The sequence below is a fragment of the Protopterus annectens genome, chromosome 12.part0, assembly GCF_019279795.1.
Source record: "Protopterus annectens isolate FY-2018-M chromosome 12.part0, PAN1.0, whole genome shotgun sequence".
Taxonomy (NCBI): domain Eukaryota; kingdom Metazoa; phylum Chordata; order Ceratodontiformes; family Protopteridae; genus Protopterus; species Protopterus annectens.
In genome coordinates, this window is record NC_056746.1 from 291,346,213 (window position 1) to 291,363,415 (window position 17,203).

Below are 17,203 nucleotides of genomic sequence, written 5' to 3' on the forward strand. Positions count from 1 at the left end.
TTCCAGTAGGGAACACTGTGGATACATTTTTAAAGCTCAGTACTTTACAACCCTTTTCAGCACACACTTCTAATACATTTGTAACACAAGCATATGAATCATGTTGATATTCACAAATGACACATAATTATTTACAAAATTCCAGATAGCTGGTGGCAGCATCTCCTTTTGTGACATTCATCACTTGTTTGGTCTGACCATAAAGCAGTTGCCTTCAAAATAAAACAAACTGGAGATCCCCTCCACTCAGGTACCTTTAGAAATGTCTAAGACAAACTACCTAGTCCTACATAATACACTGGCAAGCTTCAATTCCACACAAAACCCAGTTAACTCCACTGAATAAGTGGAAACCCATACCATCGCATTATACTGGCATGTAAACAGCACCACAGAATGCAGCTGTACCCATAAGAACAAATGCATGGCAAGTCCTAGAAACTAACTCCCATGGTGAAATCCTAATACTGTAATCAACAAACTTTACAATAAAAAGGAAAATAATTTTGACCAATGTCACTGAAAAACAAATAACCTAGGAACTTAAAAATCCGTCAATGCCAAGTTTGAGGCTAAAATAGCTATGCAAGCCAAAGACAAATCACAAAGATTTTTTTTTTTTAATTATGCTTGTACTCAAAAGAACAATGCAGCAATGTGCTGAACTGACTGCAAACGATGTTACCTACACAGAGGCTGAAGATATAGTGAACTTACTGGCCAGTAAATTTAGCTGTAACTGTTATCCCTTTCTACCCTCTGTCTGTTCCACAAAATATACCTAAACTGGCTTACCTCAAGTCATCACACAAAAGCAAGTGGTAAAAGTACTATCAAAAGATAAAAATACTGCATAGATCAGTCCTGACAATATCACTAGATGCATCTTAAATAGCATGAAGCACTATTTAGTCACACGTCTAGCAACAATGTTCACAGTCTCCATATGGGTTTTGTACCAAGTGAATGGAGAACAGCTACAGTTACTCCCCTACATAAGGAAGGGCCTTCCACAGACCCAGGCAATTAGAGATCCATAAACTGACCAGCTTCATATGCAAAGCCATGGAAAGACTTATTATGGAATCAGTCAGGACATAGGGAACCTTCAAACACTGTACCTATCTCAGTGTGAATTTGTCAAAGCAGGTCGGTCATGCTTATTCAACATGGTGGACTTTTCTGAAAATATGTCATTAAAGCAATGGATGAAGAAAAATGGTACACACTGCACATCTCAACCTGGCCAAAGCTTTTGACAGAATTCCCCACTCAGGCATAGTGGAAAAGCTAAAAAACTGGGAATAAACCCTAGGTCCCCCATTGGATTGCCAACAGGGTCACAGATAGGATGCAGGAAATCAAAACAGGGGAAGTAATCTCCACAGAGAGACCAGTCACCAGTGAGGTCTCCTAGGGTATGTGCTGGGACCTCTCTTGTTTGGCATCTACTTTTCTGAAGTAAAAGCCAGTACCAAAGGGTTCTGGCTGACAAAGTTTGCAGATGACTGAAAGATAGGAGCAGTCACTGAATCCCCAAATCACTTAGTCATCGTGTAGGAATGTTTATCCCAAATAACTGGTGCCAGAATAATGGACAAACTAAATGCCAAAAAATGCAGTACTGTATATCTTTTGAGAAGTCCTCTACTCCTGTGAACTACCACAACAGCAACATGACCTTAAGAGATCACCCGGTTTTTCAGACTTTGGCAACTTATGTGGACAGCGACCTAACTTTTGACCAACGTATTTATTGTTCTACGAAAGTCTAGCTATATTTCACAGCTTACAAACAAAGAGATTGTGTCTAAATCCAGGGATGTCATTGTCACTCGTTAATCTGCCCTCATTAGGCCAATCATCGAGTATAATGCCCTCTTTGGCATGTCTCTGTCAAGATGCTTGCAACAACTGGAAAACTCAGAGATAATACTATAAAAGGATACAATGCCTACACAATATGCCCTATACGAACTGACAAAGCCCTGTCACTATACTCAGTATCCTACAGACTTAAGAGGTGATCTGTGTCTGGGTACAAGGCATCCTCAGAGACAATACTGAAAGATTTACAGTGGATCAGCAAGTCAAATGGCATCAGAAATACTCTGCCTAGGGATCTAACCCTCTTCTACAAAATCAACTGAATGGTTTGGAGGAACAGATATATCTCACAGAGGATACTGCTGCACTGGAACAGATTTCCCTTCCACATAAAACAAAGTTCATCCTTGTATATATATATATATATATTCAAGCACAACTTGGATCTAGAATGGGAAACTGAAAATTTACTCCAGCTTCCTACACTTCTAATGGACAGAGGCAGCTCCTAAATGCTTCATTCTATCCATTGGTCCCTTCAAATTATCTATGGTAGGATCACAGTTATTCTCATCAGGGGTAATATATAAAGGAAGTAATCGCCACAAACAGACCAATCACCAGGGAAGTCCCCCAGGGTTACAATCTGGGACCGCTCCTGTTTGGCAATGAAACATACAGCTGAGAATAAGCTAGAGATGAGGAGAGAGCCCAAAATGGCCATTCCTAGACTTGAAGAAAGCATATGACAAGGTCCCAAGAAAGCTGATTTGGACAGTACTGCAGTGGCTGGAAGTCCCAGAAACATTGGTAGAATTAGTGCAGGCTATGTACAAGGACCCATGACTCAAGTATGAACAGTATTCGGTCTCACAGAGAGGTTCCCAGCAGGAGTGGGTATGCACCAGGGTTCAACTCTGAGCTCACTGCTGTTCATACTGGGGATGGACTATATTAGCAAACGGGTCAAAGTGGACAGACCAACAAAGCTGCTGTATGCAGACAATGTGGCATTACAGGCAGACGGAGCAAGAACTTAAGCAAAGGATAGAGCAATGGAATGCAAAACTGAAGGCACATGGGAAGTAACTAAGTACAGATAAGACAGTGGTAATGGCAGCAAATTGTTGAAATCAGAAGAAGCTGAGAATTGAGATGGGAAGACAGTGGAACAGGTGAACAGCTTCAAGCATCTGGGAGGGGTGGTTGAGAAGAAGGGAAGTCTGAATGAAGAGGTAAAAGCTAGAATCAGAGGGGCTGCATCCAACTGGCATAGAGTATCAGGTGTAGTGTAGGACACAAGATTGCCAAAGGAGTTGAAACACAAGGTGTACAAAAACAGTGGTGCGACCAGTACTACGCTGCGGTACTGAAACCTGGGCAGTAAAGGCAGAGCATATGAAAATGTTAGAGGTGGTGGAAATGAAGTACCTGAGAAGGGTGGTAGGATGCACACTGTGGGACAGACGAATAAATGAGGAGATGAGAGCAGAAGCCAAAGTAGCTCCAACTGCAGAAAAGATCAAAGAGAACAGACTACAGTGGTTTGTGAACATGTGCAGAAAAGCAAGACATTCTGGTCAAGAAGATTTGGGACAGACAAGGTAAGAGGAAACGAGGGTGTCTAGCAAAGAGGTGGAGGGATTGTGTGAGATGAGGTCTGCAACAGACAGGCATGAGTGTAGAAAAAGGCAGGAGTGTGGCATTAAATGGAGCGAGATAGAGACAATTAACACGACACCCCGACCCCATGTAGAAAATGGGAAGAAGGAGGTAGACAATGATGATTATGGTTGGGTAAGGCCAGTCTTTAATCGAATGGGACAGGTTAATTTGCCCACAAAAAGGGAAACTGGCTAGGCTTAAAATGGCCTGCAAGGGCAGCTAGCCTAGTACCTATGAACCAATGAATATTTACAGGATATCCTGCCATTTTCCATACCTGTTCTAGCAGTTCTGCCTCAAAATTATCATGATTCTGTTCATTACACAGGACAGCACAGGACTACAAAAAGGTATTACAAACCAAAAGTTTAACGTAATTAAGTTACCTTTTGCTTTTTGATTAGCTTCTTACAACGAAGAAAGTACCAGTAAGGAGTGTTCTTTTTCCTTGATTTTAGCTTGTTTTCTATTGAACCACAAGAGGTATCATCGTCATCATCTTCCTCCTGTTCTGAACTCCATGACGTTTTTGGGGACTTTTTGTGAAATATCCGAGAGGAAAATGAAGTAGATAAAGTTCCAAAGTCTTCATCAAAACTATTCTCATCAGTAGCCTTGCTGTCACTGGAAAAAGCCCTATCCAAAAGTATACTGGTGCTCTGAAAAGAATAAAACTTCCAGGGCAAAGTCAAAGAATGCAACTGGCAGAGCTGTTGTCCACATTGTAATGATACCCTCAGTGACAGAAATCTTCTGTCAGCTTTGAGGAAGCAACTTTTTAATAGTCCTTGATATGGTAACCTACCACATGAAAATGAAAAAAAAAACTCTGAGTACAAAGGCCTGTTAAAGTACTGTAAGTTTAAAATTCTTTGAAATATCATGGTAGCATTTCAAAATAGAGCAATCAGCCACATCACCAAAGACTGGATCCTAGAATAAAAAAAAATATTTAATGTGCTATTTTAAGTGATTATTTAACACAAAACACAATCATATTTCAAAATGCTGGAGAAATACTCCTAATAGTATTTACTTGCAGGCTTTGTCATTCATTTTAAGAGTGCAGAACACGTCTAATCTTTCACTCAGTCTACTGCATCAATGAAATACACTGAATTATCAGGAAATTTTCATCCTAAAGTGTACTGCGAAACAACTTACAAACAGGAATACCAAACATACCATCAGAAGAGTTTGTAGTAATTATCGGTTCCCCTCTAGACGCTTTGATGACTGTGGGCCTGGAACATTTCAATGTGACCTGTGCAGTTCAAATATCATTCACATGATAGACATTATTAAGGTCGGCAATAGGCAGATACTCCTTTTTATATAAAAGACTGGAAAACTGTCTTTGTATAGTAGTAGTCCTGTGTTCTTGCATATTTCAAAGTAAAAACAGAATGACAGATTTTCAATCACAGATGCTTCTAAAATTAAAGCAAGCCATTATAAAAAAATGTAACTGTGTAAACTGTACTCTATGTTAATGAAAGAATTCTGCTGCATACAGAATACATTAATCATATCCTGAAAACATTGGACAACTGGTGAAATAGTGTCAGGCAATGCTTCCTTAAAATTAATTGTGTGCTGTAAACTGTTCTCCCCTTTGTTACTACAGGCAGACAGACACACACCATAGGTAACTTACATTTTAGGCAAGTAATACACCACAGTACCAGAAGTGCCTTTTACTAAAAAAAAAAAAAAAAAAAAAAAAAGTCCTTATGTAGTAGTCCAGTGTTTCATTCCCAATTATAGTAGTGCCTAACCCCCCCCCCCCCCGGCCCTGTCAGCTGCTTCTGCCCCACTTCATTAAAGCCAGGCAGTAACCTGATGACCAAGTAACTTAGGCTCAGGCAATACAAGTGCAACATGGAATCTAGATCCATCAAGTCAAATAAAATTTTCCAAACCAAAAAAACAAACAGTCCACCACATCTCAAGAAACCTAAATTAGATAAAATAACTTTTATATGCAGGATGATTACATGCCCAGAGTCCACCCATCAACAGATTAAACAGAAAAATGCTAATCTCTTTAGTATGAACGAAAATCTTATTTTTTTTGGTTCCTCCTTACTTTATAAAATGTAATAACCGAAAACACCAGCATGTGAATTTGCAGCCAACTATCACAAAGAAACAAAACACTAGACTAAGAATGCTACCCCACGGGTAATAATAATAAGAGTGGGATAAATAAGAATGTTAATAACGGATTCTCTCCAGGAAATACAAGACACCATGTAGTTGTTAAACATGGAGATATTAGACAGCCAGGATGGTATTGACAAAGTCAACACAATTGTCCCTTTAGATTCCCCCCCCCCTCTGCGTCGTTCGGAGAGGATATCGTCACGAGGCAGAAAACGGGAACAGCTTCAACCATCTGGGAGGGGTGGTTCACTACATTCAATAGCAAAAGTTTCCATGGGAAGCTTACTGAAGTGGAATTATCAGGGGAGAGTGAGAAAAACTTTATTATTAGCAGAGATGAGTTTCAAGGACAAATTGTACATTCCATGAATGGCTTTTACATTTTTAATTACACTCATTTAGAGATGAACCATGACTATTTCTCCCCGTTTGAAAAGGGGTTTAAATATGTGTCCAATCATAATTTTGATTATACGGATGTTTTACTTGAATTGAGATTATATATTAGAAAGTAAAATTTAGTCCGTTTATAGCCACAATTCAAAACACTTTTAAACCACCTTCAAATACAGCCCTACAAGTGTTTGGGAGAACCTGTGAAAGGGACATCAGGCAAACTTTTTTGGATGTTAAAGGATTACATCAAGAATATAATATGACCATTGTGGAAAGCGATTTGTTACAACGGTTAATAAACAAAATAACCCATGTCATGAAACCTGACGAGTTGAGGAGTAGTGTCATTTTATACTGAAGATCATTCAAGGGGTTAATAAACAACAAAACAACTCATGTCATGAAACCTGACAAGAGTTGGGGAGTTGTGTTATTTTATAGTGAAGATCATTCAGGGGCCATGCTTAATTTACTAAATAGTAGAGATACATACCTGCAAGTTTCTAAAATTGAGAGAAATATAACCTACAGAAAGATAGATTTGATTATTGAAGATCATTTGTCTCAACATCAGATCACTAGTTGTGAAAATAATTTTTTGCAAAACAAGAAACCCTATATCCCCAATATTTTCGGGATATCCAATGTTCATAAAGATGTGGTTAATCCAGCATTTAGACATACTGTTTTAGCAAAAAACTCAAAATCTTACTCACTTGCAGTTTTTACTGATAGATAACTTGAACTTGTGTTTGACATTTTAAACACATGCTTAGGGACTCATGGGATCTATTACAGAGACTTAGAGACGATATGTGGGACAGAGATTTTTTTTTATACCATAGACGTAGCTGACTTGTTTACATACATTCCACAGAAAATGGGTCTTGATTTTTTTCCATGATTCCTTAACAGCATGTGATTTATTTGAGTACTGAAAGGGTGAATTTATTAGTTGACATGAAGGGGGTAGTATTAGATAATAAAATTTTTTTTGAAGGTGAGACAAACGGGTCAAGGGTGTAGCAATGGGGGTTAGTTGTGCCCCTGGTTTTGATAATTTAGTACTAGGTTCTTGGGGAAAAAAAATATGTTTTTGCCTCCATCAGTACTGTAGAATTTATCGTAGAATTTTGGACGATACATTCATTTTATAGAAAGAACCAATAAAATTTATCAAAAAGTTTATTACTTACATTAATAACACTACAGAATTTTTAAAAGTGTACCTACCACATTGAATAAAGCAGTATAAATTATTTGGAAGAAACTATTACAAAGGGGAAAAGGATTTTGTTCCTAACATTTTTCAAAAGCCAACTTTTAGTAACAGGTATCTTCAGTCTGAAAGTTTGCACCCTAATAAACAGAAGAGTTTAGTGAAGGGACAGCTCATCAGAACATCTAAAATAGTGTCTGATGATGACACTTAAGTATTGGACATGTTTTCCATTACGGGTTGCCCAGACAAGATGCCATCTAGAATTAGTAATGAAATTATTAAACACCAGCATAACAAATACCCCTTGTTATGAAGCAAGCTGGTCAAGAATCATTATGTGGAAGAAGGAAAAAAAAAATTTCGAAAGAGCTTTGGTGTTGACATACAATTAATTCAGGTGGTGTTAATGATACAGTTAGACATACTTGGAATATATTGAAGAACGATGAAAAAGTTTATAAACTTTTGCATGAACATTCATAATATGTTTTTAAGACTGGAAACAACATAAAGGCTATATTAGTAACGGAAACGATTCCAAACCTGAATTCTGGTATAAAAAGAAAACAGACTATGAAACGTGGCAGGTGTAGCCAGTGTTCATTTACACCAGATGATCAATTAATTTTAAATAATGATCTTAAGGCAGTAATTTATCCTAAAGCATGAAATTGTAGAACTACATGGATAATGTATTTAGCAGTTTGTGACACATGCACAAGCTTTTATGTAGGCAAGACAAAAATGGCTTTTAAAAAGAGTTAGGGTACAAGAACATTTGTACACAAACAAATTGTGAGGATTTTAAAAGACTCAAGTTTGTTATTTTGGAGCAGGTAGCAACTGACCCAAGGGGTGGGATGTGGGACATTAATTTAGGACACAAAGAATTATTATGACAACTGAAACTTGATGCCCACAATCCCCCAGAGTTAAATAATAAAGCTTCCTGTTCTACAGTTTGTAAAATAAGTACTGTTTGAATGATACTTCAATATATTTTTAGGGGCAGGTTGCTGTTGCATAACATTTATATATTTTTAAAGCGAGCATATCTTTAAAAAGAGGGTATTTAAAATCATTACAGTGGGGTTAGGAAATTAACTTTTTCCCACTTTAGTGTGATCTTGGAGTTGGTATATTTAATTTATGGGGGGGGGTGCAGGGAGGCTTGCCCCCTGCAGAAACATAGTAAAAAGTGTGTTTGGTAGTTTGGTGCCATTATATGTGGAGGGGGTGTTATTTTCTTGTGATATGTAGTGTTAGATGTTATGAAATTCTATGCTATGGGTTTTAGATGTTTTGGGTTTTAGATGTTCTGGTCTCAGTGTTATGAAATTAGATGTTATAGGTTTTAGATGTTTCAAAGTAGACCCCAAAATAACATATATAAATAATGTGACAATCCACCACTAGACCAGTAATCAAGGAGCCTCAATCCTCACCAGTGAGGGGTGTACACTGGGAGGATGACAAGTACACACAAAGTATTTCCAGATGCAGCTGTCTGCATCAAGTGCAATTTCCCTTAAGAGCAGACAGAGACCACAGTCAGTCCGGGGCTGGTTTCTCCCTCTTTCTCCAGATCTCTGGCACAGCTATAGAGCTGAATTCTTAGCCAGGGTTCCAAGCCAAGTTCTCCATCACTCTCTCTGTCCAACCAGTGGACTGAGTGCCTGTTTGGAGAATTGTTTTACACAGACACACACACACACACACACACACACACACACACACACACACACACACACACACACACACACACATTTACTAGCTATGCCCCTTTCTGCCCAGACTAAGGTAGTTATCATTGCCACCAGAACCCCTTATCAGCTACTTTAAGGCCCTTAACAAAGGGTGTCTAACTTTATTGTGCAATATACTAATACAAATGGTAGTTAGACCAAGAGCAAGACTCGAGCTAGTTTTTCAAGTGACCTTTGAGAAATGTTGCTTGAGAGGAATGAGTCTATCTGGGAATACATTACCTCATTCCCTGTCTTTAGATTCCAGATGCCTTTGCCATTATTGACTCCATTACAGTGCTGCACTGTCATATCATATGCCTGCAACCCTAGGCTCTGCCATATTAATTTGGGATTTTGCTGGCTGCCTCCCTGTAGCCATAGATCCCTCTCAGACTTCTTCTGCCTCCTACGTCAGATAATTAGCACCAAGGCCTCCTTATTGTGGTAAGGTTTCATCATGTTAACATGGTACAGTGTGTGCCTCTGCCTCCTATCCAGGTAGTTAACATCATTAACCTTCCTTACCACTTTGAAGGGTCCCTCCCAAGCTGCCTGCAGCTCCGACAGGAATGAGAACCATAATCTGCTGCCCGACAGCATACTCTCTAGCATGCCTGTCATACCAGACCTTTTTCTGCTGCTGGGCTTCTGCCAGGTTCTCCTGGGCCAAGCCCATGAGTTCCCCCGAGCCTTGTCCTGAGGTTTAGGACATATGCCACAACAGACTCCATGTGGGATTCACACTCATCCTCCCACTCATCTCGGACAAAATCTAGAGGTCTTCTCAGTCTATGTCCATACAGCAACTCAAAGGGTGAAAAAAGTACAGTTTTGTACCTACCATAAATGTAGATGTTCGAAGATCCACATTGCTGCAGTCCTAACACTTGGGGTAGTCCGCTGTCCCAGTCGGCCCGAATACCAAAGTATAAGGCTGACGTCAGTCAAGGCGCATTTGTCTGACATCAGGACGTCAGGGTACAAATGCGCATGACCGACGTCATATCCTCAGTCTTTTCTTGCCCCAGATGTCAGAAGACCCCAAAAAAATAAGGCCAAAACCAAAAAACACCAAACACTCCTGTACCTAATATATGTACAATATATACAAATTTACAAAAATAGAACCCCACCCACACAACCACCCCTAAACCCAGAGGGGAAGGAGGGAGGGTAAATTGGACTGCAGCAATGTGGATCTTCGAACATCTACATTTATGGTAGGTACAAAACTGTACTATGTTCTTCATCTCACATTGCTGCAGTCCTAACACTTGGGTAGAATCCCAAAGCAGAGGTAAGGGAGGATGGCTAAACTATAATGAAGCAGGAGCTGCCAAAATGCCCTGCAACACAGCAGTGGCAAAACCAGCCCTGGATTTAGAATAGAGAGGAAGGTGGTAATGCTTGGAGAAAGTATGCACTGAACTCCAAGTAGCTGCCTCCAAAATATCCTTAGTTGCCACCCCCCTTAGAAATGCTGTTGAAGTGGCAGTAGCCCTAGAGGAATGAGGCCTAATCCCAGCTGGAATCTCCTTGCCATGATGGGAGTAACAGAATGCAATGCAAAACCCAATCCACTTAGATATAGTTTGTTTTGACACAGGCTTGCCTGAGAACTCAAAGCAAAAGAAACAAACAACTGCTGAGACTGCCTAAAATCCCTAGTCCTGCTTAAATAATAACGCAACTGCCTGTGTACATCTAAAGTGTGCAAAATCTTTTCCCCTATTTTGGGGATCTGCATAAAAGTAGGCAAATGAATAGTCTGGTTTAAAGCCACACTAGAAACCACCTTAGGCATAAATGAAGGATTAGTACGTAATGATACCCTATCCTTATGAAAAATCAAAAAAGGCTCAACCGCCATAAGGGCCTGCAATTCAGAAACCCTTCTTGCAGAAGTAATGGCCAACAAAAAAGCAGTCTTCCATGACAAGTATTTCAATTCAGCAGTAGCCGCAGGCTCAAAAGGTTGTAGAGTAAGTTTCTCCAACACAAAATTGAGGTCCCAAGCAGGAGTAGGAGCTCTACGTGGGGGTCTTATATTCTTTGCCCCTCTAAGAAATTGCTTGAACAAAGGATGAGAAAACAGTGGTGGGTCACAATCATAGTGAGCTGAAATTGCTGCAGCATGAATCTTAATGGAAGAGAAAGACAAACCTTTGTCCAATAACTCAGTAAGATATTGAAGAGCCACACTCAAATTAGGCTCAGAAACATCCAAATCCTTTGCTGCACTCCAAAATAAAAATCTCTTCCATTTTTCTGCATACACTTTATGTGTACTAGGTCTTCTGGCTTCCATAATCACATTCAAAACTTGTTGAGGAAGTTGAGACCTGCTGTGGTTCAAAACAGAATATGCCAGGCTGTTAGATGAAGAGAGTGAAGCTTGACATTGAGTAGATGACCGTCCTCTGAGACAAAGGTGTGGAATTAAAGGTAAAGGCCATGGAGGCTTCCTTACCAGATTCCTCAGTAATGGGTACCAGTGTTGCGAGGCCAATCTGGAGCTATCAAAATCATCCTTGGCTTGTCTTGTCTGACCTTTAGGAGTACCTTTGGGAGGAGAGGCAGAGGTGGAAAGGCATACACATGAAGATTTTCCCAACTCAGCGAAAGAGGATCCACTTTCCAAGCTGTGTGATGAAACCTTTTCGTGCAAAACTTTGGCAGCTGGTGGTTTAGTGGAGAAGCGAACAGATCTATGTCTGGAGTTCCCCATGACACTGTCAATTTTGAAATACATGAAGATCCAGTTTCCACTCGTGGGGATCCATGATTTGCCTGCTTAACACATCTGCTAAGGAGTTCTGTGCTCCTGGCAGAAACCTTGCCTGAAGATTTAGCTGCAAGCTGAGCAGTCTCCCACAAAGTCATTGCTTGCCTGCATAGAGGATAAGAATGTGTTCCCCTTGCTTGTTGATGTACCACATGACAGTTGTGTTGTCTGTTAGAATCAACACCTGCCCTGGAAGAAGTAACTCCTTGAAAGCCATTAATGCAAACTGGACTGCTAACATCTCCTTCATGTTGATATGTAGATGCTGTAGTCTGGCAGGCCACTTGTCTTGTATCCACTTTCCATTCAGATGAGCTCCCCAAGCTATGTCTGAGGCATGTGTCGTTAGAATCTGACTCGCCTCTGGCGGGTCACAGAGAGTCCCTTGTTTAGGTGACATTCCTGAGCCCACCACAAAAATTCCTTTTGAATGCAAGGTATTATTGGAATGACAGTGTCCAAATCCTGGCAGTGCTGTGTCCATACATTTTTAGATACCATTGCAGCTTCCTCATATGCAGTTTGGCATTGGGAAGCACCAGAATACAAGATGCCATGAACCCTAAGGCTTGAAGGACTGTCCTTGCAGTCAGCCCGGACTGAAGAGATAGTTGATGGAAGTAAAGGGAAAGATTCTTTTGTTTGTCCGGGGTTAAAAGGCCATCTGGGCTGCTGTATTCAGTCTCACACCCAGAAAGCACATGTCTTGAGAGGGTACTAGACTGGACTTTATTTCGTTCACAGAATACCCCAGGCATCTTAGCACTGCTATCACATATTCAGATGCTGAAGAAGCTCGTCCTTTTCTTGAGCCAGAATCAGACAGTCGTCCAAGTAAGGATAGATTTGTATTCCTTTTAGCCTGAAGAAAGCTACAACTGGAGCCAGAACTTTTGTGAATACTCTGGGCAGTAGATAAGCCAAAGGGCAATGCAGAGAACTGATAATGGGAATTTCCAGCTCGGAACGCAGATACTTCCTGCAACTGAGTCTGATAGGCACATGAAGGTAAGCCTCCTTGAGATCTAAAGTTACCATCCAGTGATCTTTGCCCAGCAGAGGTAAAAGCTGTTGTAACGTCAACATTTTGAACTTGGGAATGTCCAGATAAGTGTTGAGGATAGACAAATCCAAAATTGGTCTCCACGTGTTCCCCTTTTTGGTACTAGGAACAGGCGAGAATAAAATCCTAGGCCCCTTTCTGGCACAGGAACCGGCTGAATGGCCCCTATCTGGAGTAACAGAGAAATTTGCTTGTGAGCCTCTTTTCTTTGTATAGGAGGAATGTCTGGCATGCCTTTGAAAGGAGGCAAGGTATGGAAATAAAACCTGTAACCGTGGTGAACGATATCCAATACCCATCTGTCTTGGGTAATAACACTCCAATTTTCTTTGAAAAGTGCCAGCCTTCCCCCCAAAGGTGCTGCCAGACGAGAAGGCTCTGGCAGCTGAAAAGGCAAGTCATTGTGTCTGCTTACGAAAGGACTGACCCCTGCCCTCACCAGAAGACTGAGCAGGCGAACTGCCTGTTCTAGGCCTAAAAGAACCTTGAGCTCTGCCCTACCACGTCTAGATCTACCCCTAGACTGAGAATCATAAGAAGGATAAGTCCACCCCTTAGTAGGCCAATTTCTACTAAACTTTGGAGGCTGAACCTGCAAAAAATCTTTAACAGTCTGCACAGACTTAGCCTTGTCCTCCATTTTCTTTAAAACTGCTTCCACAGGCGCACCAAATAACACATCAGATTGTAAAGGAGCATCTAAAATCCTTGTCTTTACATGTTCAGCTAAATTCTGATCCCTCAGCCAGGCGTGCCTGCGAAGAACAGAACCAGTGGCTGCCACCCTCGAAGAGGCCTGTACAGCATCAAAACCACATTGCAAGGAATGCTTACCCACCTGTTCAGAAACATGAACTAAATCCTGCAACTCTTTACACTCAATACCTTCCGCCAGAGCATCTACCTTAGACTTCAATTGTGAAAGGAGATAATTTTGGTATTTCAACATGTGAAACTGGCAATTCAAAGCCCTCATGGCTAAAGTGGAAGAAGTATACACCTTCTTTCCCCATCTATCCAAAGCCCTTGCCTCTTTATCAGAAGGAACAGGATTTTTAACAACAGAAGCCTTAACACCTTTAGGGCCCTGAGAAACAGTTTCTGGGTCTGCCCTAGGACTCTTAAAAGATACTTATGAGCTTCAGGCACCCTATAATACCTATCCGGTTTAACTGGGGCAGGAGGCAAAGAATCAGGGTTCAGGAAGCCTCTGCAAAACGTCCTCTACCACATCCAGAACAGGAGGTATAGCTAAAGGCCTATGCTGGGGTAGAAACAAAATTCCCTAAGCCTTTTCCTGGAATCAGAGAAATCTTGACCTTCCCATTTAAAATGCTCCCTCATGGAATGAAGAGTCTCTGAAAAGAAAAATCCTCAGGAGGAGAAGCCGAAGGTGTAGAGTCATCTACATCAGAATCAGAATAAGGAGGATACTCCTGCAAGTCTTCAGCCGAAGACTCAGAAGCCTCGAACACTGCTCAAAACTCTCAAGCTCAGGTTCCACCCTAGGCCTCTTATCAGGGGGCATAGAACCTCTAATCATAGTAATCAAATCTTCTGCCATTTTAAGCATATGTTTCTTAGGCAGAGACCCTGAAGAACTAGGGGAGACCCCACTGAAGTTAACCCTGGCCTGCCTCTAGAAGAAGCCTTGGAAACAGAAGGGAGGGCCTAACCACCTTAGGAAGGGAGGGAGAACAGCTACCTGAGAAGCCCCTTCAGCCTGGCCTACCTCCTGAGAGGACACATCTTGTAACAGTAAAGTCTCTCCCTGAGAATCCAAAGGAACTTCTGGTAGAACCACCGGCTCCACGAGCCCTCTAAAGAACCGGCGTCCGGGACAGGCGGTTCTTCCACCTAAACTTCGCTGCTTTGTCCTTGCGCTTTTTAGACGAAGCGGGCGTCGGAGCATCCGACGGCATGTTGTAATTACAACGCTTCCCAAAAACTAACCTGGCACAATCTAATCTTCTCTTAATAGTGCGTTTGTTAAATCTAGCACAAGAGCGACAGCCAACAACGTCGTGCTCAGGCCCTAAGCAAGGTATACACAAGGTATGGTAATCTCTATGAGGTATCTGTTTCCCACAAGAAATACAGTTATTCACTTTTCTGACATCCGGTTAAATACTGAGGCAAGAAAAACAAAATATTCCCCAGCGGGTACTTAGCCAACTTTGATTCGGTCTGAAACTCCGACTTCAGAAAATTTCAGAACGCCAACCTGCACTCGCAATACTGCTTCTGCATCGGACCATGCGGCAAAAAAGACTGAGGATATGACGTCGGTCATGCGCATTTGTACCCTGACGTCCTGATGTCAGACAAATGCGCCTTGACCGACGTCAGCCTTATACTTTGGTATTCGGGCCGACTGGGACAGCGGACTACCCCAAGTGTTAGGACTGCAGCAATGTGAGATGAAGAACATCCTGTAGATTCCAGGGGCACCTCTCCATAAGCAAACAGCTGGGGCAAATATTGGTCCCACTCCCTCTTAAATTGGTCTGCAAATGCCTGTAGCATGGTCTTTAGTGTATAGTTTAACCTCGGATCTATATTAAATCAGCAAACGCTTAAAAAAGAGAACGCTGATTTATCGACCCCATGTAAGCGAAAGCTTACAATCCCAAACACTTGGAACAGCGATTTCCCAAGGAAAAAAATAAAAAATAAAAACTTCAAAACATTACATAAAGTGGGGTCTTTGCCCCCCCCCCCACTTGAATATACCAACTCCAAGATCGCAATACAGTGAGGAAAATGGCAAAGTAACGGTGGCGGCCAAGCAATTTCTTTCCCAGGAAAAGAAATCGCTTGCATGCCGTTTCGTTATTTTGCTGTTTCGTGCTTTCAAGTTCGATCAAGACGCATTCCAAGGATTGCGTCTTCGATTATATAATAGGAACCCTTAACCTCTCCCCAGACCATTAATCTGGGGGTGGTCTTTAGCTGCTTCACCCCACAGTGCTCCCACAGACAAGTTCAGCAGGTCTGACGTGAAATTGACACCTCTGTCAGTCCATTTTTCTTTTAGGAAACCTACCCTGCTGAAAATCTCTAACAAAGCATTTGCCACCTTTTCTGCTTCAATGGAGAACAGAGCCACTGCCTCAGGGTATCTGGTAGCATAATCTACTACCACTAGGATATACGTCTTCCCTGTGGAACCTGGGGTACTCAGAGGCCCCACAATAACCATGGCTACCCTCTGAAATGGCTCCTCAATCACAGGCAAAGGCATCAAAGGAGGAGCTTTCACCTTGTCTCGTGCCTTGCCTACTTTTTGGCACTGCTCACAAGTCCTGCAGTACCCTGTTACATCCCTAGAAATCCCAGGCCAATAAAAGTTCTGCATAATACGTCTCTTGGTATGCTTCAAGCCCATATGACCTGCAAAGGGTATGTCATGGACTATGGCTAGAAGTGCCAGACGGTAGTATCTGGGCACTACCATCTGCTGTATTCTCTCACCTTCTAGCCCTCCCTCAGGCGTCCACTCTCTATACAGTAACCCTTTGTGCCATTATACAGACTCCTCTTTCTCTTGAATCAGGCACCTCCCTGGCTACCTTCTTCAAGCCTTGTAATGTAGAGTGACAGCTGAGCGTGTCTCACCTCTCTCTTAGTAACCCTTCTCAGCTCCCCTTCCAGAGAAGTCTGGTATCCTCTGACAGCGGTACCTTACTGTCAACCTGGGTACTACTACTCATCTATCCCCTTGCAGTCACTCTGTCCAAGGGGAACATCAGTACCCACAAGCTGCTGCGGCTCACCTTCAGTCTCACTGCTACAAGGTAGCGCGCTCTCTGAATAAATCACCTCACCAGTCCTGGCTTCAAGTGTGTGATCTGTCTGGATCCCCCCAGGCTACCAGACCCACATGCTTGTCTCCAAGCCTGACTGTGTGCAACTGCATACACAACACAAGGTACTGCATTAATCAAAATCATTCCCTCTCAGGACATCTGCAGGTATATCCTCAAACACACTTGCTTGCTTCCTTTTCCAGACTCCCAGTCAAGGTGAACCCTAGCCAAAGGTATTTGGAATGGGGTCCTTCCTAAAGCTCTGACTGGCATAGACTGCCCAAGCAAGTAGTGCTCCTCTTTAACCACTGCAGGCTTCACAATAGCTAGGCAAATTACACAACGGCCAGCAAGTACTGTTCCAAAACCATTTTATTGACAAATGCACAAAGGATATAAAAATATATCCTGCTCCAAACCGGTTTCGGTAACCCTTCTTCAGTGGAGCTGAAAAATATGAAAAAGCCAAACACAACATCTGATTCCCTTTTATAATGTCAGTCATCACTTTAAACCAATCAA

At 41.7% G+C, this 17,203-nt stretch overlaps 1 protein-coding gene across 4 annotated transcripts in view; it reads right to left on the reverse strand.

Annotated features, from left to right (window-relative positions):
• PTCD1 (pentatricopeptide repeat domain 1) overlaps window positions 1-17,203 on the reverse strand; it is a 465,981-nt gene that overhangs the window by 414,186 nt on the left and 34,592 nt on the right. For 2 of the 4 annotated variants that reach the window (XM_044089358.1, XM_044089359.1), the window contains exon 2: window positions 3,879-4,425. In XM_044089358.1, the coding sequence (XP_043945293.1) occupies window positions 3,879-4,376 (498 nt within the window). In that variant the 5' untranslated portion in view covers window positions 4,377-4,425. Of the gene's footprint in view, window positions 1-3,878; window positions 4,426-4,677; window positions 4,814-17,203 lie in introns of those variants that run through there. The other 2 variants (XM_044089360.1, XM_044089361.1) reach the window with 2 other exon arrangements.